Source organism: Solanum dulcamara, chromosome 2 (genome assembly GCF_947179165.1).
Source record: "Solanum dulcamara chromosome 2, daSolDulc1.2, whole genome shotgun sequence".
NCBI classification, from domain to species: domain Eukaryota; kingdom Viridiplantae; phylum Streptophyta; class Magnoliopsida; order Solanales; family Solanaceae; genus Solanum; species Solanum dulcamara.
The window spans coordinates 78,464,227-78,490,278 of NC_077238.1; the positions used below are offsets into that span (position 1 = coordinate 78,464,227).

The 26,052-nt window shown below is 36.6% G+C and overlaps 2 protein-coding genes across 2 annotated transcripts; one reads left to right on the plus strand and one right to left on the minus strand.

Moving 5' to 3' along the window:
* Positions 1-1,749: 1,749 nt before the first annotated feature.
* Positions 1,750-2,266, plus strand: LOC129880875 (non-classical arabinogalactan protein 30-like). The gene has a single exon (XM_055955108.1). It carries the CDS (start codon positions 1,754-1,756, stop codon positions 2,264-2,266), a length of 513 nt encoding a protein of 170 aa, XP_055811083.1. The 5' UTR covers positions 1,750-1,753.
* A 1,655-nt stretch (positions 2,267-3,921) lies between these two features.
* Positions 3,922-25,357, minus strand: LOC129880874 (clathrin heavy chain 1-like). Its single transcript, XM_055955106.1, has 30 exons — positions 25,091-25,357; positions 21,251-21,455; positions 20,630-20,718; positions 20,434-20,512; positions 20,140-20,267; positions 18,740-18,838; positions 18,542-18,650; positions 18,345-18,424; positions 18,019-18,246; positions 17,840-17,905; positions 17,153-17,269; positions 16,782-16,979; positions 16,541-16,657; positions 16,342-16,401; positions 10,512-10,598; positions 10,313-10,396; positions 10,102-10,236; positions 9,956-10,018; positions 9,773-9,877; positions 9,492-9,604; positions 9,160-9,412; positions 8,941-9,077; positions 8,583-8,861; positions 7,497-8,499; positions 6,890-7,375; positions 6,621-6,791; positions 6,359-6,544; positions 5,279-5,401; positions 4,606-4,716; positions 3,922-4,402 (listed from the first exon to the last, which is right to left on the minus strand). The coding sequence occupies exons 1-30, from the start codon at positions 25,133-25,135 to the stop codon at positions 4,235-4,237; spliced, it is 5,124 nt and encodes a 1,707-aa protein (XP_055811081.1). The 5' UTR covers positions 25,136-25,357; the 3' UTR covers positions 3,922-4,234.
* Positions 25,358-26,052: the final 695 nt, after the last annotated feature.

Genomic DNA, 26,052 nt, shown 5'->3' on the forward strand with positions numbered 1-26,052 from the left:
TTTTGTTCTTATCATTAGAATCATTCTTTTCTTAAGTGTTTGTTTGACAATATGTAGAAGTTGAGTTTGCATGCTTTATTTATTTAAGTTGATTTTTTGCAATAGAAGTTGGTGTTTACTTTTAGAGATGTTCGAATATAGTTTTTGCCAAATCTTTGAAAAACTCGATTTTCGCAGTTTATAGGGTAAAATTTACAAATAGAAAGTTTTCAACGTCTGAAATTGAAAAATAAATTGAATTTGCCCGCCGTGTGAAAGGAATAGCCTTGAATCTTGAGAATGAGAATGTAAAGATTGTTGTCTTTGATAGTGATAATGTTATTAAAGAAGGAGATCTTGTCAAGCGTATTGAATCTACGGAAAAGGCTATGCTAGGGCATGTGGTTGATGGCGTGTGAGTACCTATTGGTGGAAGGAGTTTATAAGCAATCACGAGTAAAGACGTATTGAAGTGAATTACTCGGAGCAAATAATTTTTTGCATCATAATATCTCATAAATTGTCACAACTCTTAAAGAACTTGCACTTTGTTAGGCATAAGTTCATTTTCTAGGTGCAAAAATTAAAGACTGATTCATTTAAAGGACAAATTGTGTCATTAAATATATATTTTTTCTTGTATCGACACAGCCTTTATTTTATTAAACAAAGCGGTCATAATTTTATATTTTTATAATAAAACTTTACATATTTGGACTAAATATTTAATTTGTCATGTAGGATTACCAATTTTTCCTCGTAGACTTTTCATGTACACGTAGATACGTCATAAAAGTGGCCTCAAAGAATTATCATTATTTTCTTTTAGTAAATTGACCAATCTAATCTACCACTGACTTTATTGGCCCCATTGTCGAAGTGTTAAGCACGTATAAATATACTTAGGTCTATGCATGTATCAAACATCATCATAGAAGTCAAAAGGGAATTTATGTTTTATGTATTCACAGAGTAAAAAATATTTACATAATTATATGAGACAAATGTAATTATATATAACTTTATTTAACAAGTATTTAGTGGAAATATTTATTCAAATAATAGTATTTAAGTAACTTATTATAACATGTTCAATTAGACTCATAACGTAAATTGATTTATTTTCTTCTTGTGAATTTAGTTGATGTGTGAAAATTCAAAGGGACGGAGGGAGTAACTTTAATTCAAAGGAGAAAACGGGCTTTGTTAAATTTCTTGATAAATATTAATCGATAATCTAGTAAAATAAATAAACTAATCTACTATCACATGTGAATCTACACTGATAATGTAAATAATCTCTTACCATCAAGAGCGGATGGTGATTGGTGTGTTGTGATGTTGGGTTCATATGAGCCCAATAATTTTAATACAAAACATAGATTTATATGTAACAATGCATTAAAATTATAATAAATAAAAGGTCTTAACTCATAATTTTAAAAATACAACAAATTTAAATCTTAAATCTCTCTTGGCGTTATCCACATGCATATTACTTAAATCCTATCAATAAACAAAGGAGTCAACTCCTTCAACTTCATCAACTATATTTATATCAAAGTAATTATAAACTTGAGAAAATGGTCATCACGTTATTAGCAACCAATCTAAGGATGAATCTTCAACTCTAACAAACACAATTAGTAGCCTTCACGTCATTAATCAACAAAAAAATGTCAATTGCCAATAATAACTATATATATATATAGGAATAATCATTTCAATGCCATTAACATCATCAAGAAAACATTCCAAAAATTTCTCACATAATATGGCTATTAGAATTCAAGTTATCTTATTCGTATCTTCGCTCCTTCTAGCATTCGGGTATGGTCATGGCCCGGCTCAGCCCATTGAGACGTCGACGACGATGGTGGTGATCGAAGGCATGATTTATTGTCAAAGTTGTGATACCTATGGATCATGGTCATTATCAGAAGCAAAGCCAATTGCATCTGCTAAAATTAGTGTTATATGTAAAGACTACAAGAAAAGAGTGAATTTTTACAAGGCATTTGAGACAAATGAGTATGGTTATTTTTTTGCAGAGTTACAAGGTTACAAAATGAGACATTCTTATCTTGACCATCCACTTCAATCTTGTCATGTGAAATTAGTCAATTCTCCACAAGAAAAATGCAATATTTTTAGTAATATTAATTATGGAATCAATGGTGCACCACTAAGATTTGAAGATAAAGTAATTGATAGAAGTGATTATAAAGCTGTTATTTATACTGCTGGTCCTTTGGCTTTTCGACCAACGCATTGCCCTCCTAAATAAGTTGTCACCGTGAAATCTATACATCATGGGTTCAATTCGTGGAAGCAGTCACTAATATTACATTAAAGTAGATTGTCTACATCACATCTTTTCCAGACTTCCTTCAAATGCAGAATGTTTGATGCGCAAGGCTGTCCTAATTTATGATTTTGAAATTTTTTGATGGTCCAATAATGTTTTTACAAATCTCCACTACTATATTTTGTTTGTATGATATTTTTGTCCTATGTGCCAAACAACCTAAGCTACTCCTCTCGTCTCATTTTATTTGTTGCTTTGGCTTTTTCACGTTCATTAAGAAAAACAATAATTGCAAGATACAACTTATTAAGTTACCTTTATTTGTTAAGTTTTTTTTTCTTCTTTTTCTTTGAGAATTTAGTAGTATTAGAAAAAACTACTTTCTTAATGTTAACAATATAATTTAAAACAATTGTCAACTTTAGTAAATACAAAGTATGGTTTTTTAAGTTACCTCTATTTATTAAATGTTTTTTTAAAAAAATTACTACTTCTTTAATGTAAAGGATATAAATTGAAAGCAATTGTCAACTTTAATCTTAAAATTCCTAAAGTGACAGTTCTTTTGAAACAAATTTTTTAAGCTAAAACAATACCTAAAATATCAAGTTAGCCGAAAGAAGTACAAAAATCTGGCTTGCCCTATTTATCTTCTTAAGAACGAGGCTTATTTCTTTTAGCCCCAAGCACAAAGCAAAGAAATTCACAAGAACATTCTATAGTCTTAGTAAAAGGGGGGAGGGGTTAAGGACTCGACGTGAGATATTACATTGTACGAGAAATCCTAGATGTTGTCCAGTAAAGGATCATCAACAAGGGAGTTCTAGTGTGTTTTGTATCATTTGATGATGCCGAGTGAATCACTAAAAAAATGTGAAGTGTATGGTTAACCCAATACCGAAAGTTTCATGTGAAGTGTATGGCTAACCCAATACCGAAAGTTTCATAAGACTGGAGCAGGCATATAGATTAACCACCTTATTTCCAATGATTTATCCTTTGTATTATTATTTTTTATGATTAATTAACTCGAATTTGGGAAATCAAATACAAATCTAATTTAAAGAACAAAAACGGCTTAGGAATATATTCAACTACGGAATAAAAGTTTTTATATCTGAAAAGTGCATTTCAGCGTTCTTAAATTTGAACAATATACATATACAAGTAATTGCACTCAAATTCAATTTTCATGCAACTTCACATATACCTTTACAGTTGAATAATTAAGAGCATACCCTTCTTTTAGATTATGTAACACTGATATTAACCCAAATTTATAAGAAATAATTACTCAATTATAAAATAATACGTACTGCTCAATTTTGGAATAACATTAGTAATAAATTTACCTTACCAGAACTTCTGCAACTTGATCTATTTAATACTGATTAGATGGCGTTTCATCATTCCGATAGAAGCAAGTTTATCAGAATGACCATTCAGTAGAGGACTAATGAAGATTCAGCCAGTTAAGTCAGCCACTGAATTCCTGTCACAGTTCGAATAGTAAACAAAAAGCACTATACTTTCATTTACAGTAGCTGGTGATAACATAACTAAAGAGAGCATTCAACATGATTTTATCCAAAAGCATACCTGGAAAAATTACAACAATTGAAAACTGAAGAAGATTAAACACCAACCCCAGAAAAACCAGTTAAAGCAATCATCTTTACATAGTTGTCTACAAAATATCCTCAACTTGCTGCCTAACTGCAAAAAAATGCCTTTTCTAAAAGAATATTACAAGGAGATATCAACACACTATGACACACAACAGAAACAATTATTTCTCATAGTCTCCACTTGTGCCCTCTTCAGCAACTAACTGCAAGGTGCTGGAGAAAGATCAGAGCGGAAGACTAAATAAAATAAAATTTTAAAAGCTCGATTGTGCCCTCTCTTCATAATGTTTGTTTACACCAGTGGGGTAACACCATCAGATTAGTAGGAACCCATTGGTGGCATGCCAAATGGAGGCATCGGAGGCATTCCCATTCCACCCATTTGAGGTGGTGGAGGCGGAGCAAAACCTCCACTCATACCAGCACCACCCATACCCGGCATTGGCGGAGCAGGCAAAGCCAGAGGCAGCAGCTGAGCATACATATTCTGCGACCAAAAAAATGAACAGGATTAGCAAGGCCTGGTTGAGAAGATAATCGTGTAAAACAGATGGTCAATTTGCCACAGCCATGAATGTGATGTAGTACTTGTCAAAACATTACCAAAACACTCTGCAACTTCTGTTACCTCCTAGGCTAAAAAGCAGGAAAATAGGCAAATACATTCATCATAGACAAGTCAATAACTACCTGGTGCTTCATAACATCCTTCTCTTCATTCTCTTTGGCTTTTGCTTCTTTTTGAGCCTCAATCTTATCTTTTATCAGGTCATCTACCTTGCCAGTGTATTCACGGATAAACTGTGCCAGACAGGACCCAAATTAGAACGTGGATGCAGATAGTAGCACTGAACTACTAGAAATTCAAAAAACTAGGGCAGTCAGCAAAACTACAAGGGGGAACAAAAGAGAAGGTAGAAGGTATTCATTAGAGAAGGGTATCTAAAAAGTAATGAAAAGTTTCAATTACTTCCCCTCAAACATAATGACATATATACAACAAGAATAATACTATACAGAGGGTTGCTGAGAAAAAAAATTATGTTCTAATAACTGATGGAAAAAATTATCATGTTTTAAAGATGCTGGGGTAGATCAAGGGTTTGATACTAGTGTCAAATTGGTGATCAGACGTACTTGCACAGAAGTCTAAAGATACATACCACAACACACCATGCATGCAATATAAGAGAATTCAATTCATTGTTTTACACACATCAAAATTTAAAAGGCTCTATCAATACGTTTACCAGAGGAAAGGGCACAACTAATGCAGTTATAACTCTCCCTAAAAGCAGATGACAAAATAAGCACATGCAAGACTGCATAAACAGACAGGGAAGGAAAGGAGGTCAGAGGGTACCTGTAATAGATAAGGGAACGCGAAGTCTATCATATTATTCATCCATGCTAGCTCAAGGGCAACATCTGCGCGAATCAAATCATAACAAACAAATAGGCATGATGCAAAGCATTCTTTCTTTCCCTGCAAAAGCACACAACAAGAATTAGAAGATTGAATGAATTTTCCACTACAGTAAATATTTACAGATTAGATGAGCTTTAACCAAATGCACAATTAATGCAATCAAAGTTTCTCAACTCTTGGACTAGCAATATCATTTCCACGAAAAATTTAATATGCTCCTACTTCCCAAGCAAAAAAATCCCTTCGTACTGTAATTGTTGATGACAATTCTGCATATGCGATCCCCAGAAAGCATAGCCAGCACCAAGCCAGATAAACGAGGGTTGTGGTGATTACAGCAAACATAAAAATAGTCTAGTTGGATCCATGTCGCTGATCCCAACTAGTTTGAGATTAAATTGCTTCATTGATTACAAGGCCGACAAATGTTAACTGACCAAGTTACTTATCTAGTAGCAATAAAATGTTCAAATAACATATTATCAGGATCTCCAAGTTGCCAGAATATTTATCCCCACAATCACACCTAACCTTCAGCGTGACCGTCATGGTTTATAAAAATTATTATGTACTCACGTGTTATCTTAGATGCAAATGCACCAGTGCAAGAATTGTTTTTCTTAATTTTCTGTGGACTTCTATAATATCTTCCCTCCTTTTTTTTGGGGGGGGGGGGGGGATTATACCAGCTGTTGGGATAAATCTTATAGCCTAGTTGAAACATTTACATTAAGTCTGGTACTTGCAAAAGTCTTTTTTTGTTTGTTTAAAGATTTTATGCCCAAGTGATAATAAGTATAAGACCTAGAAGAACCTGAGAGTAAGAAAACCTGCAAGTTCTCTTAGAAGATACACAAGTATTGGAATCAAACAAGTCCAAATTGAGCAAAACGGATATTGAAGAATTATATAAAACGAGTCCAACTAATTTAGGATTATGGCATAGTTGGTAGTGGTTGGGGGGATAAATGGAGGACAGGTACGGGTGAATCTTGAAATCCTAAACACAGGTACCTGTTCAATGAAGTAAACAAGCAACTCCTCAGCAAGTTCACGATCCCCAGATTGTGAAGCTGTTTCCATTGCGTCTTTGTAAAGATTATCTTTCTTCGATAGAGCAATGGATTGCTTCCACCGACCAGCCTTCTTATAAATAGAAGCAGCGACACGCCTCATCTCAAGGAGCTCATGTTTCTCTATCTGCTCAAACAGAAAAGGAACTATTATCAGACATGATAACTACCAAGAAAGACAACTTAGTGCAACCAGCCATCACCTTCTGTGCAAGCCCAATCTGATCAAAGCTATCATGCAATTCAATTGATTCACGTAGTCTGTCATAGTCTTCTTCTTCAACATATATCTCGTTAAGGGCCTCATTCACAGCAGAAACATTGTTGCTTTGAACAGCAATCATATAAGGCTTCACTAGGCGAAGGTGACCCGCCTGGTATCATTCCCACCAAAAAAAAAAGGGTTAACAAGAACATATACGAAAGAGTAAGCAAAATTTTGAAAGTAAAGGGTTTCAATGACAAGTGAGACCTTTCTCATTATATCCACTACACGTGTGTGGTCCACCCTGAGTGCTAGAACATTTAAAAGATCATTGATGAGATCAGGATGCTCTTGCAAATAGAAGTGGACGGCCTTGTAATAAAGTTCCACATTAGCAACTTTCACAACGATATCTTTGAATTGCATGTGATCCCACGCATCTGGAGAATGATTCATAACAGTAGTGGCAGCATTATCAAATTCATCATATTGGATATACAAATAGGTAAGTTCCTTCCAGTGTTGCTGCTCATCACAGGCGCGAATAAGCTTCGGAATGTTGAGACGGGTGGAGAATAATTTAATGTGTTCCATGAGCTTCTCATGACGGTATCTGGCATATAGAACACCAAGTTCAGTGAAGATACCCATATGGGCGCGCTCCAAACCAAGCCCACTCTCCATAAGAGAGATTAATTCATTGAAACATCCTCTGTTTTGGTAAAATTCACTCACTTCCTCCAAATCATCTACCTGCAAAATCAAAAAAGGATACCAACTATCACCAGTAGTCCAGAAGATCTCCCTACATTTTCAATGAGCAAGTTCAAAAGAAATACTGACAAGCACAATAGAAGAGAGAAGCAAAAGTTACCTGCACTATAATGTTAAGCCCACAAATTTGAGCCAAGCGGAACTCCTCAGCATCAACACAAGCAAAGCAGACTTCTTTCCATGTCTTTGCACTGTTTGCTTTACGTGCTGCATCAACAGCACCTTGGAATTGATTCAACTTTATAAGAGTGCTTGCCAACTTAGCCCAATTAGAAATAAAAGCAAATATGATCTTTGCAGCCTCATACAAGGCTCCATCATACAAGCGATCGCCAACATTAGGTAGATTAGCAACATTTGGCATCAGAATAAATTCTTCAATATCGCCCAATCGATCAATCTTAGCATAAGCATAAATGAGTTCACTGTCAACCTTGGGCTCCTTAGTCTTTTGCCTTACCATCAGCAAATACTTCACTAAGTCATGATAAACATCCGCATCCTCTGCAGCATGAATGACATCCAAGAATTGGGTGGCATCATCTGCACGAATAAATGATTCAATAGCATCACTCACTAATCCCTCTCTGAGTTGAGCTTTGGCCACCTGGCTCCAAACAGCATCTTCTTCAACTCGGAATGCAAACTCCACAGCTCGATTTATATCACGGATGCTGTCGAGCAGAACATTGACAGCCTGAACATTCAAGTTGAACTTCTTGAAGATTGCAAAAGCTTCTTCATAGAGCTGTGCTTCAACAGCAACCTCCCCAACCGCGGGACCATCAAAATTATCAAGCCTATTGATATAGTCCATGACTCTAGATGGATCAGCCTTAATGGCTGTCAAAATAAGCAAATTCTGCAGATTAAAGTTCCCACTAAATGCAGAGTTTTGGAGCACAATCTTTTCAAGAAGCTCAATCAGTTCATGGGGAAGATCAGCTGTCATGAATGCTTTAACAGCTGCAGAAACTTGTTCCGGGCTCTTGCTTTCAGGCAGAGCAGTGGAGACAACTTGATCTATGAGCTGCCTTCTAAACTCGTTCTCAGGAACAAGAACTTTATCCCAAAGATCACCATCCATCCTCTCAACGACATACCTATAAATATTATAACAGGGTTATTCATCTTCAGAAATCTTAGAAGTGATAAACCAACACTTGGAGACTAACAAAAAACAAACCTGGCTTGAAGTTTGAACAGAGAGTTCTTATTTGTCACATTAATAAGTTCATCATCACATTGCCCTCTTCTATAGGCCACAACAGCAAGGGTCGGATCACGCTTCTCACAATATTTACCCACAACACGAGAGTCATAATATGGGTTGGTCGTGAGAAAATGCTCCGGGTTATTATTGCTCTCTATGATGATCTTACCAAGAGCATTGTGTACATGCACATCTTGGCTTCCTTCACTGACAAGATGCTCCAAAAACTGTGTGAGCAGTCGGAGTCGGTTCCTGACAACCAGTAGATAAGTGTAAGAGACAGATTATTAAACTGGCAATCGTAAAGTAGTTGTAACAGAGAGACAAAAACCTTTTTTCACACTCAGCCACAAGGGGCTCAACGGGAAGCAGAGAACGAACAGAAAGGATCAAGCCTTTGATAAAATCCTCTGGACACTCGTCATCTAAAAGCTGCCCCACAACTAAAGGAGCATTTCCTGGATTGACCTGTTACATAGAGGATATAAGCTTGTAAGTCACATGTTAGGAAACACTACAACAAAGCAAGTACTAAAAAGAAGTTACCAACCTTTTGAACATAACCCTCAATATATCGTAGCATATTGTTAGTGTACAGATAGTGTGTGAGATCAGGAACAAAACCAAAGCGGTCGCAAACATTGATCAGAGGTCGGGCATCAGGAAGTTTGGCTTCCATCAAGAAGTTCTTAGTCTTTTCAGGGTCGTAAAAGTTAGATTCTCTTGTCACGCGCTCAACCTCCTTGATTTGTCCAGTCCTGGCAGCTGCTTCAATATACTTAAAGTGGATATCAGGATCCTCACTGCACAAGGCCCAAAAAATCATTTATTGACGAACAACTAAAATTAGCCAGTTCAAAATGTCCTATCACGAGTACACACCTCGAACTCAAATATGATCCCAAGAAGAAGTACAACCCATCGTACGACTTGAATTGCTCAAAAAGCTTAATGCAGGCATCAATACCCAACTGTTCACAGTACTCTTTTGCAACCTGATATAAAATACAAGTACAATCAAGCCTCTCGTTACATGTATGTCACAATTCACGAGAACCAATCAGATGCATCCTTACAAGTATGTCACACTTCTCAAGAACCATTAATGCATTAGCAATGCCAATATCAAGCAACAAACTCTTCAGGAATAAGTAAATAACTACCTGAACTATTATTTGAAGGTTGCCTTTGATATTGATCACCAGAAGGTCCTTCATGCACTCAAGCGCCCATTCACGTGAGACAGTCCCAAAGAACTCAACCAGAGCCTGAAACATGCAATGTAGATAAATACATGTCCAACAACCCTCAACAGTAAGTCAATACGATCACTGGATCACACCAACCTGAGGCTCAATTGCATGTGTATTAACAATTACGCGCTTGATATCAGGTAGTTCACTGTAGTGCTGCAGAAACATACATAATTAACCAACTTTGTAATCATATCTTATAGGAAGTTAAACTCAAAAATGCTGAAAACCAGTCAAACCTGCAAAGCCCGAATATAAAGACCAGCTTTTTCACAAAGTTGAGCAATTCGTGGTCGATCATAATGACTGAACATTCCATTGGCTAATATAGCATCAGCAACATTTGGGAAAGTCACAAGGTTGATTTCCAAGACCTGTATACAAGAAAGTTATAGCCGAAGAAAAATGTATAAGCAGAAAGATGTCCCTTAATGACAAGCGGACAGATACCTTAGTCTGCAGGTAACCATGCTCGGGAAGGTTAGGCTTCAGAACATCCAACAAAAATGCTGTTGCCTCACGGATCATGTTCCTCTGATGTCAAAACAGAAAGAGAGACTCATCATCAACTGGTACATTGCACCTCAAAAAACTATTAAAAGGCTTCTGAACCACATCAGCCATTTAACATCATTAAGCAGTAACTAACCTGAAGAAATAGGTCGGTTATTGTATTGTAATCAACAGGACACCCTCCCTCCATTTGAGACATCATGAGCGCAAAATTAACAGCACCCTGCACATAATGACAATTATTCTACTTCAACCTAAACAAAGCACCATGTCTTAATTTTTTTTGAGAATGAATAAGCCCTGTGTCTAGTTACTTCACTTCCATTTAGTTATTGGAGAATTTATTGATGGAATTGTGAGTAGCCACTAATGGCATTAAAGGTGGTTGGTGATAAAGATGGTTTGATTGTAATGAATTGAATTGGTGAATAATGGTCTTAAATGAACTTATTGGATGTTTATGAACTAGAATGAGTGTTGAAACTGAACCATAAGAGGGAAATGTACCTAGTGTGAGAATTGAGTGATTCATGACTTATGCCTTATATTTAACTAGTTATACATGATTTGATGATTTTATCCCTAATACTTATAGATTGTGAGTTGTTGGGGACCCAGGAAACTTGAAGAAGTGAATTGGATATATAGCTTGGGAAAGTTAAAGCTAACCTATTAAATGTGAATTTTGACTAAATCATGTATTCCAAGTATTTGACTGAATGCCTAAAAGTTGTTTTGTGGCTAAGTACTTGTGGGAGCAAGCAAATGCCAAATTCACCATATTTGAAGCTCGGTTGCAAAGTGTGTTGTGAACTCCGGTTCCTAAAGTTAGCATTATGTGATCTTTTTGGTATGGCTATAATGGTGCCTTTTGGCCTGTGTGGAACATGTTGAATTGTTTCCTGTGCTTGGCTGACTTAATGTCATGTTGCATTATGTTAAATGCCTATATTGGAAGTGAGGGCAATTGATAGCATTCACGGTGGCATACCTTCATTAAAATACTTGAGATGCAAGACTAGGTTGATAAGCTTCAATGGGAGATCAAGAAGGTGCATATCGTGGAAGAAAAGCCCAAAAATGAGCCCAAAAATTATGATGAAAAGCGGATTAAGTGTTACACATGTTTCATGATCCAAGTCCAAATCCAAGAAGAGGAAGATTGGGGCCACATGGAGCCCAAGAAAGGAGCTGAAACACCCAAGAGGAGCTGAAATTTCATAACACAGTCGAGTGAAAAATCAAGCCCCAAAGGGCAGCAACTCATGCCCAAAGGGTGGCTGAAATGGACTTGAGAATGCTTCCCAAAAAGGGCTACAACTCAAGCCACAAATGGCTGAAATACAAGCCCAAAAAGAGGCTGTTTAAGCGTGTGATTTTTGGAGCAAATTTTGCACTTCTTTCCATGTTTCTTTTAGGTAGTTTTGGCTTTTGGGAAGAATTTTGGGATAATTTTTATATGTTTTCCTAGGTTTCCTCTCTTGTATATAGGGGTGAATTTTGTTATTTTTCATTAGAGCATTATCATTAATATTATTTAAGAGGTTCCTCATCTTTTACACCTGTGTATGGTGACTATGAATTTATCTTGCAACCTTACAAAAAACATTCTTTAGAAGGTAATATTAACTCTTAACTTGATATCTTTGGTTTCTATTAAAGTAAAGAGAAAATAGTCAAATGCCCCCCAAAACTATTAGCCAATTACCAAATACACACCATATTTCACGGGGGTCCTACTACCCCAGAACCATTTCAAAGTGAAATTAATTTCACCCTAAAACGGCATAACCAGTCATGGGTCTTGAGGTGAAATGCACACGCTTGACACGTGTATTTCACCAGTTAATCTTTCGTGTCTAACAAATCAAAACCAAGCTCAGGAAAAACCAAAAATGACAGCAACCTTACACCCCTTACCCCCACCCCCCACTATCACTATCAGTGGCGGACCCACCTTGTGCCGAGGGGGTTCATCCGAACCCCCTTCGGCGAAAAATTATACTATTTATACATAGTTAAAATAAATTTTTATGTATATAAAGTAGATGTCGAACCCCCTTCGACTAGCTCGTGTGTCTACTTATTTAGATTTTGAACCCCCCCTTATTTAAAATCCTGGGTCCGCCATTGATCACTATGCATCCAGTCATTGGTCCTTCATGCCCCATCCCCCAGTCAAACAGTGTTGCCAAAAGCAAAAAGCGCAAAAAAGCTCTAAGCTCTGTTGGGGCTTTAAGCGCAATGCAAATATAGCGTGTGCTTTAATGAAAAAAGGTGCAAAGGGAGAAAAAGAACAAAATATATATGTTTAGTCTAAGACTAATAATTTATAAGCATGAATGACAAATAGATAAACAAAGAAATTGAAAAATAATTGCGATAAAGTGAAATATCAATTATTTAGTGTTGTCTCTTTAGAAGAGGTTCATTGGCAAGGAAAAGTATGTCTTAGAACCTTGATGATGACACTGAAGCGCACATTAAGCGAGGCGAAGCGCTCAACACGTTTTAAGCCTCGCTTTAGGGCTTAAGCGTTCCTTTGATAACACTGCGGTCAAGTGACCCAACCCTCCCCACCCCCACCCTTCTCTCTCTCTCTCTCTCACACACACACACACCCCTTTTAGAAGGCAAAAAGAAGAACTCATAACATCAATTTGAAAAATTCCTCTTTCTTCCCCATAGTAAACTGAGTTTCTGATTTTGATTCTTGGTGGGTATTCGGAGAAATAGGATTCTTTTTCAGAAAATCTGGATGATAGAGAGTTATGGCTACCTTCTGATATTTTTCTTGTAGAAGTTGTACCCGTTTCAGTTTCATCTAGTAAGTTCAAAAACAAAAGCCCCATTACTTTTTCTCTTTGTTATTGTCACTCTTGAGTCAATGGCTTAGAAAAAGAAAAATCAATTAATGGGTATGGTTTTAAAAAAATGGATTTGATTTATTAGATGTGTACTAAACAAGTCTACTGAAGAATTATTTGTTCATAAAATGCATCAATTGCTAGTAACTTTTATACTATGCATCCATTGATGAAGCTTAAATATTGATAATGGTGGAGGAGGTATAGTTGTATAGATAGATGATGAGAAAGAAAGAAAAAGAAAAGGAAAAAGTAAAAGAGAAGAGAATGAAAATAAAAAGAAAAAATAGGCAACTCACTCTCTTTGAGAGAGTGGAATGCACTCTCTATGCCAATTCAACACTTAAAGGCTTATTTATTCCTTTTTAAAGTAGTCCAAGGGGGTAATAGCACTCCCGTGAAGTATTAAGTGTGTAGTGGTAATTGGCTAATTGGGGGGGAGGGGGGGGCGCTATTTTCTCTAAAGTAAATTAAAGAAGGTAATTAGACTTATACTAATTATTGTCCCTAATTTCCAAAATGGGGATCTAGATCACTTTTTATCTCAAGTTCTTTATTTTTTTGGAAATTGGTAAGTTTGTATTCTTCAGCATTAAGGATATGCTGGCCACCACCAAAAAGTTAAATTACAGACTCCCTATCAGATCTATAATCTGTTCAGTATCCTCTATACATAGCTGTTTACACCAAAAAAGTAAAGATACAATAAAATTTCATTTGACTTTACGAATGGAATTGGACCTATCTTCAAAACATCTGGCATTTCCCTCCCTCCATACTGGCCACCATATACATGAGGGAATCAATCTCCACCATCTCTTTTGGCTCTTACTTCCCCCTCTTCTAATCCAGCAGCTAAGAAGGTCTGCTATATGCTCAGGCATGGACCGGCTATAGCCAGTGATGTTGAGAAACAAATTCCACAGCTGAGCAGTGTACTTACAATGCAAAAAAAGGTGCTTGTTTGTCTCCTCAGTCACCATACACAGAAAACACCTAGGAACCAGTTGTGTTCCCTTCCTCTGTAGCACTTCTTCAGCTAGGGAGGCCCTTTTGATAACCAACCAAGTGAGGCACTTAACTTTGGTAGGAATGCTGCTTTTCCAGAAATAGTTCCACTTGCATTGAGTATTTGTATTAGTCACCTGGAGACCTCTTTTGTAAGCACTCTTTACACAAAATATCCTATCTCCGTTGTGTTTCCAAAGAGCTATATCAACCTTTATACTGTTAATAGAAACTTGCCCTATTTTCCCCAGTAACAAGTCTACCCTCTCTATCTCCCAATAATTTAAAGGTCTCCTAAAAGAGATATCCCACCCCTGTGTGGACCAACACTCCTGGATTGTCACCTCAGGGTTTACACAAATAAGAAATAGGTCAGGGAAAGCCTCCTTTAAAGGCAAATCTTGTCTTCCATTGATTGCCATAAATTCCTAATTGTTCTCCATACACCCACTCCATACGTATCAGTTACCATTTCTGTGCACCATGGGTTAGCTTCACCATACTTAGACACAATGACTTCCTTCCACAGACCCTTGTCCTCAGTGAAGTATCTCCATAACCATTTCAATAGAAGACTCTCATTCTGCAGCCTAAGATTTTTGATTCCCAGACCCCCATCTTTTTTACCAAGCAACACTGTTTTACATTTCACCAAACAGTAGCCCTTCCCCTCCTTATTCCCTTGCCACAAAAACTTCCTCCTCAACCTATACAATTTTTCATCACCTTTGCTGGGATTGGAAAAAGTGACATCACATGAGTAGGTAATGAATCAAGGACGGAATTTATCAAGATAAATCTACCCCCAAGAGATAGGTACTGGGCCTTCCACTTAGCTAACTTCCTCTCAGTTTTCTCTAGAATCCCATCCCATATCTCTAGTGCTTTGTGTGTATAACCCAGGGGAATACTGAGATAAGTGGTTTGTAGCTTTTCTGTTTTGCATCCTAGTATGTTGGCCAAACTCTGAACCTGATGAATCTCCAAAACTTGAAAAAGGCTACTCCTTCCCCAGTTAACTACCTGAAACAGCCTCAGAGAGTCAGCGTTTTTTCTCTTAAGTTCTTAAATTGACCCTATTTGTATCATAATTAGTTTTAATCCGCTAAGCTTGGATATTAATATCAATTAGGGTTCTTAGCAGTTAATTTTGAAATTTGGGGACTTTATTCTGGAAATTTTGCATATCATAAAATTCTTGTCCTTAAATTTTTGTATCTTTGCTTTCGCATTATTTACTTGCTTTTATTCAAGTAACCTGATTCTTAGCAGCAACACTTCACAAGTGTTGTGGTAGGGTTGCTGAGGTTAAAACCTCCATACTTTTAGATCCACAGCTCATCTTTTGGAAGTGAGAGCGACAATTCCGATGCATGATATGTGTTAACTGATGAGCCATTAGTTACTAGTTTCCAACTAATATGAGCTTTTACAATGTTACAGTAAAGTGATTTCAGTTGCATGAATATCTTTTCAGATAATACAGTTATGTGGTACTTAACGACTTGGTTTTCAGTTCCAGTATTCAATTTCAATTTATGAAATATTTTTCATGATCATATATTTCATGTTGTTTCATCAATAATTCTTGTCCCACCATTTAATAGGTAGTCGATGAGACAATGAGTATTGTGATGTTATATTTAGACAGGAAGGGCCTGCTTACCTTTTTGGATGCAGAGACAGTTACCTTTGAGCCCAGTAGGCCCAACTAGAGCTTGCATCATCCTTGACATCTCTGGCTCATCGTTTAGCATAGTACCTTGTGATATTTTAGATGGCTCATGACTTCCTCAATTTTTGACAGTTTAGTATCGTTTGGGGTTTCGTTTTACAAATGTTGTGTATTTCCCTTGTCGGGGCATGTTGGTCACCTATTAAATACTATCAAACTTTTGAGTTTAAATGACCTATTTTACAATTACCTTTACAATTTACATTTTTATGAATGTTAACTACCAGCTATGTGGTTCGCTCGACGGGGGTAGTTAGTCGGGTGAGATCACATGCCCCTAGTTTTGGGTCGTGACATGAAGCTTGTAAAGAAAGGAGAGAAGTTGAACATTACTCGTAAAACCATTCCAGGCATACCTGCGGATCGGATCGAAGAATTGTTTGGAGCAGGAACAAATAGTCGGGGGTATATCCAACCTGTATCAAGAAAAGACATCGAATTACTTATCTCTGAATGTTCTGATATATGAAAGAATAAGACTGTCTAACACTGGATTGCAGCTCAGACAACTAAGAAGCAGTCAGTAATGACCACAGAAAAGCATGCATCACTGACCTGCTTTGAGTATATCAGAATCTTGTCAAACTCCCTGCGCTCAGCAAAAGCGGCAACAACTTTTGGTGTTGCTCTTGCTTTGATGTATATCTTCAAGGCAAGGTCATTATCAACAGTCTACAACAAAAAACTTACTGCTATCAGTAACTTAAGCAACAGATTACTTGCAAGAAAAAAATCAATTATAAGTGGTGAACAACAGAAAAATTGAATCCGCTTAAAGTTAAATCCTGCAATCAACCTTCACAAGGTCACCAAGTTCCTCACTACACTCTAGCTTATCTTCAGCCAACCAATTCTCTAAGAGGTTCTTCTTATTCTGGTTGACAACAAGTCGTGAAAGTTCCAAAGACTCAAATGCATTGAGCTTCCCTTTAGTCAAGAGTGTACCAAAGTACTGCAACAGAGGAGGCGTTTGCCCTGCTTGAACAGGAACACTCTGCAAATAAGACAACATAACACATTACCTTTTACAGGATGAGACACTAAGAAACATATGCAATTGATTTTGCAACTCTCTGCGACTTTGAAGGGCAACAAATAATCTGATAGGGAATAACACAGATTTGGTCAAAATAGCCTTTTTTCATGATTTGGTAACATAGCCAATACCTGAAATTTAGCAACAGTATCCGGTGTACGCAGTATGCCTTGGGGGGATTCTGCAGCAAGCTCAGCAGCCTCTTTGTACTTGGTTTGAGCAAACAAATCTTGGAAGCGCTGGACAACCTGAAGCAATACAAAATTAATAGATGTGAGATCACTGTGAATAGCAGACAGCAATAAGTTCCCAACATGCTGGATCGATCAGAACCACTGCTTTTGATAAATTTGCCAATTGCTAATCATAACCAATCAAAGGACTGGTGTTCAGGTAATATAAAACCATTAGCCTTGCAGAATCTTGTTCTAGCAGATGATATCAACTGCTTTATCAGAGTACTGTTGATACATACTGCACTTGAGCCGAGGGTCCATCGGAAATAGCCTCTCTACCTCAACGAGGTAGGGGTAAGATCTGCGTACACTCTACCCTCCCCAGACCGCACTTGTGGGGTTTCATTGGGTATGTTGTTTTGGTTGTAGATGATATCACTAAGAACCAATTAATTAATTTCCATATTTAATCTAGAAAAAGGAGATGCATTTTGAAGAGCAACAGCCTGTATATACTAGTTAAAAGTATGAAGAAGTTTCACATGCAAGAGATCCCTACACATTTTAAAAAATGATGACACTCCATCCAGTCAACAAAGCAATTCAAAAGATAGTGCATGGAGAAACAAGGTTTCCACTTACCAAATTCTCAGCACCGGGAAGATTTCCTCTTTTGGCAAGATTGACAGCAAGCTCTAGATTATTCAACTGCAACAAAATTTGTACAAAGTTTGTCTTTCATGATCATGGATTCATCAAAAATTTCTGGATATGCATCTACAACAATAAACGGCACCAGAAAGAAAAAGAAATATACTTACTTGGCCACTGACAAAAGGAATAATTGTTGCTTCATTTACTGTGGCTAGCAACACTTGCCCTCGCCTGTTGACAGCATAGAAACCACCGATTGATGAAGCTTCTGAAGTCAGAAAAATAGGATCTGGGCTGATCCTATTTCTGTACACTGCAGTAGCTGTTTCCAAGTCGTAGACAAACAGAAGCCCAAGCTTTGTGATGACATAAATTAAACCATACTTATGAGAGATCTGCAGAAGTAACAGAGGAACTGTGTTACAAGAAACTGAATTCTTTTATCACAGAAAGAAAAGATAAAGCACATACAATAAATGGGAAGAAAAAAGACCTGCATGGCAACTGGGAAATCATCAGCAAAATCCGGAGGAAAGAAAAGATCTGCCTGTTTCTTTGTAAAGGAGGGCTTCCCTGCAAATAATTAACTCATTAGGAAACTGACCAGAGTCATATCAGGTAATGTTCTTCCCAGAAAGTCAGTAAAGCAATGTTCAACTTAAAGTAGTCATGAAAAAAGGAGGTACTCACCTGGCTGGGCGCCTAGTTCAATGACATGCAACTTTGATGTAACCTGTCCAGCATTTGAGGTTTTTGAGGCAAAAGAAATGAGTATAGAATCCCTATCATTTCCAGGTACCTGATTAAAGCAAACAACAGTCAGAACAGTAACACATAGAAGCAAGCTACCTGACAAATTAGGAAATTATTGAAAGGAAATTTTCTTACTCTTATTGAGGCAAATGATGCAGCATGAGCCTCAAGAGCTTGACTGCGTTGCTGATCCACTGAAAACAGTTGCATATTCCCTTTGACCAGTTGGGGCTTCTAATAATACCAATCAAAATGGACAGCCAAATGACAATAGTAAATTCATTGAACATTACAATTAAGAGAAATCATCGAACAATAATAAATATCATGATTACTTGACATGTCTCTACCAAAGTTCAACAGGTAGCATATAATTGAGCTTAAAGTTCTTTCTGTTCATTTCCCAGTAATGGGAGATAACCTTTTTAGCACCCAAATTCCTGCTGGAGTGTCAGAAGAATTTTTATTTTTTATTTTTTGCTATTTCAAAAAGAATTTTCAAAACAAACAGATGTTTTGACTTGCTGCAGTTGAAAACATCCAACAGCACAGCAACACAACTCTTGCTGTGCAATTTTATCACATTTTTTTAAAGGATCAAATTGGATAATGGGCCCACCCCTCTACAAGCTCCACTTAAATACCAAACTTTTGCCTAGAGCAGGGTTCAACAAACTCATGACTTGTGCCTAACCCACACATCACGCGCTGCGCTCTTACCACTAGACCAAAGCCCTGGGGGCTCAATTTTATCACATAAAAAAACCTTTGCAGTGACATAGTTGATTATGACCATCTATTCCTACACTTCACAGTCACCCTCAGCTTTGGTCCATGTTTCTAAACATGGTTGGCATGAGCTGGACTATGCCAAAGAAAACTTACCACCGACCTTCTACACTGCTGGAGTGGTGTGATTGGAGGAGTCAAACCAAAGAATTGGTGGAAGAGGATCCCAGCATGCATTTGGTGGTCAGTATTGAAGGGAAGGAACTCTACATGCTTTGAGGACCAAAGAAATTCCATTCAAAGTATCAAATTAAATTGTATATTGTTCTTTCTTTTTTTGGTGCAAAAACAACCCTGTGAAGGATTGTGAAGCCATTCTTGACATTATAGTCTCTCAAAGTTTGTCTCGGGGGAACTATTATTTTGTAAATCTAGGGATATATTTCCTCTTTCAGTGCTACAAGGGGATTTTTTAGTAAACATGTCAAAAGCTTTCTCCTATTTTTTTTAACAGCCTTCGAACTGTTGTTAATGAAATGTGTTGCCAGTTTTTTAAAACAAAAAATTGAATAAAGCCAAAATGGAATTAATGTGACAACAAATTAAGGGACAATGACACAATGAGGACGTGCAGAATCACATGACTTTAAAAAGGCAACAAGTAATTAAACCCTACATGATGTTTCCCCCCATCCTAATGACACTAAGAAGTAAGGACCTTACTAGTGGGAGAAGAAAATCTGCTAAAAACAAATAAACATCAAAACTAAGATTTCCATTAGCAACATAGCTTTAATAGTACACACCTCTGGCGAACCTGGGGCAATACCAATCAAAACCAACCATTTCTCTGAAGGATCACATCGATAGTTGATAATTTGGTTGTTAGTTAGATTGGCTGTTCTATCAAACATCTTTACAGGCTCAGAATCACCTGTACAAAGAGAATTTGGGAATCTTAGGGACAATCAACCATCTAAAAGAAAATTAAAACAGTAATAGGAAGAAAAAACAAAACAGAGCTTCTCCAGGCGAAACAGAAGAAGAAAAGCGGGCAATATTAAGATTGAAAAAAAGAAAAAGGAAAAAGAAAACCTTACCTTCAATTGGCCAATGGTACACTGAGGTTTGTGTGACAAGACCTAACATCTTAGGGGTAATCCACTTCCAGAAAACAACCTGAACAAACAACGCATTGAAAGTATATGAACACCATCATAATTGCAGGATCAGATGGTTGATAACAGCTGCAGCTAAATGAAGTTAGCAAGGATAATCAAATAAAAGAGCCATTACCTGCTCAGGCATCTGATGTGATTTAATTTTCTGCTTTGCCTCAATATTGAAAATTTGTAAGTGGTCTTGAGTAGTTCCTGGGACTTGAGCTTTAAGAAAAAAGGAGAGAGGACTGCTTTGTCAGCAAACATATAAAATAAAAATAAAAAACAGAAGTGACAGGTAAGTGTCTTCACCATTTCACCTAAAAATGAAGAACGGCGACCATTTTACTCATACTACTTCTGTGACTCTCATTTAAAAAGGTGATATCCAACTCAATCATCCTCAAGAAGGAAAGCAATAACACAACAAACTCAAATCCTAATCAACCTCAATGTATCCCTGTTTTATTCTTTTGAAAAGTACCTCACTATGTCCCTTATTTATAACTTTGATGACCAAAAGTATGTTTATCGTCATTCCTATCATCTTTTGCCTAGCCTGAAGTTCTTTCGCATATAAAGGTGATGAATAAGAAGTCAAGCTTTTCACTTGAAAGTCTGAATAAGCCAACAAACTGAGAAGTTAATAAATAATAAATAGCACGAGCATGCCCAGCGTTTTTACAAAAAAATTAGACAAACCAATAAATTGAGCTAATGCAGAAACAACTAAAAACTCTTAGAAAGGATCCCATACCTTTTAGAGCCAGAATTCTGGTATTAGGATTCATAAGAGCAGAGTCTGCCGTAATCGGGCGCCTCAATGGCTGCATTGGCATGTTCATATCAATAATCACCACACTATTTTGTGGTGCAGTCTCCCGTACACATATATACTTATCTGATTCCATGGTAACATTGGTGAACGTGATGAACTGCGGATTAACCCCTATACTTTGCAACTGCAACACCGATGGACACAACACAAAATTCAATCCAGATTTAAAGTTCACATAGAAATTGAATTTCTCAATTAAAAATATTAGTATAACCTAGGTCACAAATCTGAGAATGAACTAATATCATAGGAGTTGTTCAATTTATATGTCTGAGAATGACTAATATCATAGCAACTTTACAATTGTTAGCCACATTACACACGTTCAATTTATATGTCAGTAGTAAATATAGAGAAGTTCTAGTACTTTATGTTTATTTTATTATCATTTTGATTTTTTATAGAAAAAAAAAAGTTATCAAGTAAAAGGTTTCATTGATAATCATTATGATTTTTTTTATGATATTGGCCTGAGATTATCTTAATTGGAGTTCCATGGTCAGGATTTATGTAACCGGCCCCAATTTGTATGAGATTGAGGCGTAGTTGTTATCGTTGATGCTTAAAATCACATAGAAACTGCAGTTCTCATATACAAAAAATATCATAACCTAGGTCACAGATCGGGTAATGAACTAATCTCATAGTTCTGAGCGACTTTTTGTACGTGCCAAGCTGCCAGAAACACCATATATGTGATGAACCAAACGTTAAAGTGGCGGAAAAGATGGTCCCAACAGGGGTGGAATATCTCCTTCAGAAGGCACTTGAATGACTGGGAAGTGGCCAGGTTTGTTGAACTAATACAGGTGCTTGAGGGTTTTACAGGCATCTCTACAGAACCTGATACTATCAGATGGAAGCATGATAAGTATGGCAAGCTCTCAGTAAACAGAACTTATAAAAAGACGCAGGTATGCAGCCTGAAACAGGTCAGAACCTTGGAAACGGGTCTGGAAGAGTTTGGCTCCTAACAAGGTAACATGTTTTGCTTGGCTAGTAATTAGAAAAGAAGGCCTCACACATAAGATATTGCAAAGGGAGGGGCTTCAAATTACTTCTAGGTGCTTGCTGTGAAATGAGGCAGGAGAGACAAACAACCATCCATCTCTTCACTGCAAGATCACCTCACAGTTGCGGTCTTTGTTCCTCGCTTTAACAGAGACCAGTTGATTAATGCCTGAGCATACAGCAGATCTGTTAAGCTTCTAGATCGGGAGGGGGGAAAGTAAGAGACAGAAGAAGTGGTGGAGAATAATCCCATCCAGTATTTGGTGGACAATTTGGAAGGCAAGGAATGGGGAATGCTTTGAAGACAGGGCCAACACTACTCAGAAGATCAAATGGATTCGAGAATATCGTATAGAAGAAGTTGAACAGATAGTAGATCTGGTAATGAATTAATAACAGCTCCAAGCCACACGTCACACGTGCTAAGTTGCAAACACTAACAAGACTACCAAATCCAATCTAGATTATATATTCATATTCAGACTCTTGAGCTCTGGATTTAAAATAATACCATAACCTAGGTCACAAATCTGGTAATGAACTAGTATCACAGCACATCTCACACGTCTAAGTTCCCAGTAACAGTTACAACTTATAAGAATATGAATTCTGTCCAGATTTTAAACTCATGTAGAAACTTGATTCTCAATCCAAAATGCTATCATAACCCAGGTCGCAGATTGGGCAAGGACTTATCACCGTTCTAAGCCAGACTACACACATGCTATGTAGCCGAAAATTCAATCCAGAATTTAAATTCACGTAGAAACTAAGTTCTCGATTCAAATGATATCCTAACATAGGTCATAGTCTGGTAATGAAGTAATCACAGTTCACAACCACACTTCACTTGTGGTCAGATAACAAAAGACAAATAAGAATTGAAATCAATCCAGATTTCAAATCCACACAGACACTTGAGTTCTTAATCCAAAACAATACCATAACCAAGGTCACAGATCTGGTAATGAACTAGTATCACGGTTCTAACCCACATTTCACATGTGTTGCAAGAGTTCTAACCAGAATTCAAAATCAATCAGGTTTAAATCCACGTAGAAACTGAAATTCTCAATCCAAATAATAGCATAACCCAGGTCGCAGATCTGGAATGAATTCTCGCAGTTCCAAGCCACATTTTACACATACAAATTTCCAGGAAAAATAATAAGAATATAAAACTCAATTACAGATTTTAAGTTCACATAGAAACTAAAGTTCTCAATTCAAAATGATACAAAAACCTAGCTTGTAGATCTGATAATTAACTAATATCATTACAGTTCTAAGCCACATCTCCCACATGATAAGTTGCCAAAAATACTTGTAAGAAAATGAAATTCCATCAAGATTTTAATACATACATACATAAGTTGTCAATCCAAAATAATAGCATAACCTAGGTCGTAGATCTGGCAATGAGCGTATTTTGCACACACAAAGTTTCATGAAACATTAGTAAGACTAACAATTCAATTCAATTCAGATTCTAAATTTAAATAGAAACTTAAGTTCTCAATCCAAAATCATGTCAAAGGTATAGTAATGAACTAAAATCACAATTTTTAAGCCACATTTTGCATGTACTAAGACGAATACGGAACTCAATCCTGATATTAAATTTACATAGAAACTGAAGTTCTCAAAACCAAAATAATACCACAACCCAGGTCACAGATCTGGTAATGAACTAAAATCATATCTCTAACCCACAATCCAGGCGTGCTACCTTGCCATAAGCACTAGTAAGAAAATGAAATTCCATCCAGATTCTGGCAATGAACTTATTTAATACTTACTGTTGCCATAAACACTGCTACTAATACAAATGCAATCCAGATTTCAAACTTACAAAGAAAAACAGTTGTCAATCCAAGATGTATTTTTAATGATAACCATGGTCTCTGGGACAGCTCACGCGCCTCGACTAATTCCAGGATATTACTGTATCCTTAGTTGCAAATCTCAAGATTAACTAATATCAGATTAATAAGCCACATTTCACATTGCTAAGTTATCAGAAACACCAATAAGAACACGAAATTTCAATTCCGATTTTGAATTCACATAGAAACTAAAGTTCTCAATCCAAACAAATTGCATAACCTGGATCATAGATCTGGGATTGAACTAATAACATAGTTCTGATCCACATCTCACTCATGCTAAGTTGCCAAAAGCACTAAGAAGAACACAAAACTCAATACACAATTTAGATTCAGATAGAAACTAAAGTTCTCAATCCAAAAAACAAGGTCTCAGATCTGGTAGAGTAGTAGTCACAGTTCTAAGCCACATTTAGCTGGTGATAAGTTGCTGGAAATACTAATAATAATAAATATAAATACATTCCATCCGGAATTTAAATTCACTGCAGAAACTCAAGTTCTCCATCCAAAATAATATCATAATCCAGGTCGCAGATCTGGCAAATGAACAAATATCACAGTTCTAAGCCACATTTCAGCCGTTCTAAACGAAAAAAATTCAACCCAGATTTTGGATTCATACAGAAATTAAAGTTCAAATATTGAATACAATATGTTAATTAAGTTTCCAGATCTTCAATCAATTCATATCACAATTCTAAGCAACATTTTTCAGTAAAGAGTAGCAAATCAAAGCAATTTCGACTGGTAATCTGAATTCGCAAATAAGACTCAATCAGTATCTAGCACGGCTGAATAAATCGTTGATAGAAATGTTAAATCAGAAGAAGAAAGAAAAAAACAGAATATAAATAGATACCGTTAGGGCCTCTTTCATAGTGATCGGAGCATTAGCTGCCGCCATGATGGCGAGATCTCAACGGAATTGAGAACAGAACGACGGGAGATCTCCGATGAAGAAGAAACCCTCGAACCCTCCGAGGGGAAAAAGGGAAGAGACGGAGAGAGAACAAAGGGGAGAAAGAGATCTAGAGAGAGAAAGGGGGTGGAAGAGGGTTCTTTTTGAGGAGAGATGGGGAGTGGGAGAAGTGATAGTATACGACAATGGTGAAAATGGAATTTTCTTTTTTCCTAAAGTGAAAATGAAAAAGAAAAAACAATTGGGAAGGAGGTTTTGAATTCTTCTATTCCATCCCAGCTGTTCACGATTTGATTAAAAATCATTCAAATAAAAAACTAAATCAAATTAATTTAATAAACTTTTATTTGATTTTAATTTCATAAAATGATAATATTTGATTTTATTAAATATAAATGGAAGAAAAAATAAAACCAAACACTTAAATTGGTTGGTCAAGAACTCTCACATCCATAAAATTGAAGTGGCGAGATAAGAATATTGAGATGGATGTATTGGTATATTACGACAGACAAGATCATGAACAAAAATATATGGGACAAGATGGAAGTGGTCTTGGTGATGAACAAGATGAATGAGGCAGGATTGAGATAGTTCGAGCACGTGAAAAAAAAATGGAGAAATATTCCATTGAAGAGGTGCAACAAGTTGATTAGTGTGGTTGTTAGGGGAGGTAGAGGTAGGTTGAACGAGTATATGAGAGAGGTAACTAGATAGGATATGAGACATTTCTGACTTACAAAGGACATGACTCTAAATAGGAGGATATGAAGTTAAGAATTAGGATAGAAAGTTAGTAGGTAATCAAGTGTTGGTTAGTTTCTTTTATCAATAGTATTATTAGTAATTCTCCTGTTATCTTATTCTTCGATTTTACTAATATTGTTTTTCTTGTTTCATTT

Excerpts from the sequence above, each read along its gene's own strand:
- LOC129880874 (XM_055955106.1), bottom strand. The coding sequence starts at position 25,135 with ATGGCGGCAGCTAATGCTCCGATCACTATGAAAGAGGCCCTAACG. Across the intron at positions 10,599-16,341 it reads TTCTTCGATCCGATCCGCAG|GGTGCTGTTAATTTTGCGCT; the intron begins GTATGCCTGGAA and ends CATTATGTGCAG. Across the intron at positions 9,078-9,159 it reads TTGAGGGTTATGTTCAAAAG|GTCAATCCAGGAAATGCTCC; the intron begins GTTGGTAACTTC and ends TCTATGTAACAG.
- LOC129880875 (XM_055955108.1), top strand. The coding sequence starts at position 1,754 with ATGGCTATTAGAATTCAAGTTATCTTATTCGTATCTTCGCTCCTTCTA.